Genomic DNA, 2,549 nt, shown 5'->3' with positions numbered 1-2,549 from the left:
CCCCCCCCCCCCCCCCCTTTTTTTTTTTCTTCCCCTCCTCCTTATTCAGCCTGGCCTTAGTTTTGGAGCTTTTCCATCTATTTCCCGTAGAACTACTTATACTGGACTTTGGCTTTTTAGTGACAAAATAGTGAGTCATTATGATTTAAAACTTGAGACATTTCAGCCAAAGTATCATGCAGAGGAACTGGCTGAGCTGCCCCCAGCAGGGTCAGGACAGGCAGCCTGTTGGGCACAGTGCTCAGCTCTCACTGCTCGTCCAAAACCTCAGCACAGGGTGGGATGTCACGACGTAACAGACCCTGTTTCCCACCGTTTGCTGCCCCTCTGCTCCCTCAGGTGGCCTGGCTGCTGTGATCTACACGGATGCCCTGCAAACCCTCATCATGCTGATCGGGGCTGTGACTCTCATGGTCTTCAGTGAGTGTTTCCCTGGCGCTTTATTACTCAAACTGTGACAGAAGCTTTACAAGGTGCTATGAACAACCTGGATCAGCACAACTGATCACTCAGTTGATGTTCTGGGAACTGCTTTCTATGTATTTTCCTCTTGGAATATATGCTTACACAAATAACCTCATAGTAGCTCTTTATGTAGTAAAAAATGCTCAAGTGGTCCCTGAAAAATCTGTAAAGAAACACACTTTGAAGCAACACTACAGATGAACCTTCTGTAGGCAGCAGTGTTGTGCTATCCCCTGGCCCAGTGCTGGAGTCAAGAGCTTCTGATTTTAAGGAATATTTGTGGGGGATCCTCCATAGCAAACTACAGAGACTGAAAATCCACAGGATGATGTGATAACTGCTTCTCATGACCTGTTTTAGGCTTCATTGAAGTTGGTGGCCTTGAAGGTTTGCAGACAAAATACTTCGATGCCATTCCCAGCACCCGCAAGGAGAACAGCAGCTGTGGCTTGCCAAGGGAAGATGCTTTTCACATTTTCAGAGACCCTGTTAACTCTGACCTTCCCTGGCCAGGAGTTCTGGTGGGAATGACCATCCCATCCCTGTGGTACTGGTGTACAGATCAGGTGGGTCCCTGCTTATTGCTTTTTTCAGGTTCAAGGACACGTTACTGGTTGTTTGAATCCAGCTACAAATGCAGGCTCCGCACACAGCCTGGTCTGGTTTACTGTTTCTGATGGGAATTCATTAAAATCTGATGGTTTCAATCCTAAAGCTGCAAAACTTGATATGCACAACTAAGTTTTGGCAATCACTTCAACATAAAAAGGGGTGAGAATGTATGTATTGAGCTAATCCCAGTCTACAAAGATTATTTTTGTCCTAACTTTGTAAACCAGCTGTGAACTCACTCCTTCAACTTCCCAGGGCTCTGAGTGCCACCCATCCTAGTGACAACACCAGAGCCAGCCAGACTGAAGCCCTAAGCAACCCCCTGATGTTCCTGCAATACGCTTTCATTTCACTCCCTTTGCTTGTCCCAGCCTCTGTCCTGCTTGGCAGGAGGGCTGCTGACCTGGCCGGGCTCAGCCATCGGGTCAGGGAAGTCCCCAGCAAAAGAAGAAGAAAAGAAAACTCAGCCCAAGTATGATTAGCTAAGGCAGGGGGAGGCAGCCTGGTGCACTGCAGCAGCACAGCTCAGGTTGCATGACACAAGCTGTGCCTTTTATATCTAAATTTCTGGAAGGAACTCGGGATCTGATGCAAGAGTCACAGAGCTCCAGCCAAGCTCTGTGTTCCCCCTCTGAGGATTTCAATAGTTTAGAGCACAAAATTTACACACAAGTGTGACTGGCATCACATCACCTCTGCTGGCAGCAGACAAAACCATTTCTTCATTTCTAGGTCATCGTTCAGAGGTCCCTTGCTGCTAAAAACCTCTCTCATGCCAAAGGAGGCTCCTTGATGACCTCCTACTTGAAAATTCTGCCCCTCTTTATGATGGTCATGCCAGGCATGATCAGCCGGATTCTCTTTCCAGGTAAGTGCTGAAGGAGAGATCCCCGTCCCTGCTGCTGGTCATACCCAGGTTGTGGAGCTGGGGCAGCCTTCACTGAATAGGGGTAAATGTATCAAATGCTCAAACTAGGAAGAAATTTCCTTCCCAGCCTAAGGTGCAGAATGCCCACCCTCCTGCAGCAGATCCCAGGCACCAATTCCCTGCTCCGTGTGCTCCAGCAGTTGGCAGGAGCTGTTCCCACATGCTGTGCTCATCCCTTTGAGCTCCTGCCTGCACCTGCTCCATGGTGTGGCCACGGGCACAGCCCCCTCCTGCACCCATCGAGCTGCTCCTCCTGCAAATCCCACCATAGCACCTGGAATGTCATAAACTGCCCACTGGGCAGGAATGTGTGGACGTGCTGGTCCCTGAGGAGCTGAGCCAGAGGTGCCTTAGTACTCCTGGAAGCCACATTCCTAGAGAAGGGCTAGCCATGCAAAGCAGGGCAGCTACCAATGCTGGCAGTATCTTTTGCATGGAAGTGAAAAAAGGGAAAACAGAGAAGCCAGCATTTTGGTTAGGAAGCAGCTTGAAACATTCAGGAGACGAACTTGTTGAGAGCTGTTGGTGTCCTGTGGCTGTGGAG

General features: G+C 49.3%; 1 protein-coding gene across 1 annotated transcript in view; it reads left to right on the top strand.

Annotated features, from left to right (window-relative positions):
- SLC5A11 (solute carrier family 5 (sodium/inositol cotransporter), member 11) overlaps positions 1-2,549 on the top strand; it is a 15,047-nt gene that overhangs the window by 7,703 nt on the left and 4,795 nt on the right. The window contains exons 8-10 of the mRNA XM_010002572.1: positions 340-420; positions 826-1,031; positions 1,810-1,945. Of these exons, the coding sequence (XP_010000874.1) occupies positions 340-420; positions 826-1,031; positions 1,810-1,945 (423 nt within the window). The remainder of the gene's footprint in view (positions 1-339; positions 421-825; positions 1,032-1,809; positions 1,946-2,549) is intronic.

This window comes from Chaetura pelagica, unplaced genomic scaffold (assembly GCF_000747805.2).
Source record: "Chaetura pelagica isolate M959 unplaced genomic scaffold, ChaPel_1.0 scaffold438, whole genome shotgun sequence".
NCBI classification, from domain to species: domain Eukaryota; kingdom Metazoa; phylum Chordata; class Aves; order Apodiformes; family Apodidae; genus Chaetura; species Chaetura pelagica.
The sequence above is the reverse complement of the archived record's forward strand: the minus strand, read 5'-3'. Positions and strand labels throughout refer to the sequence as shown.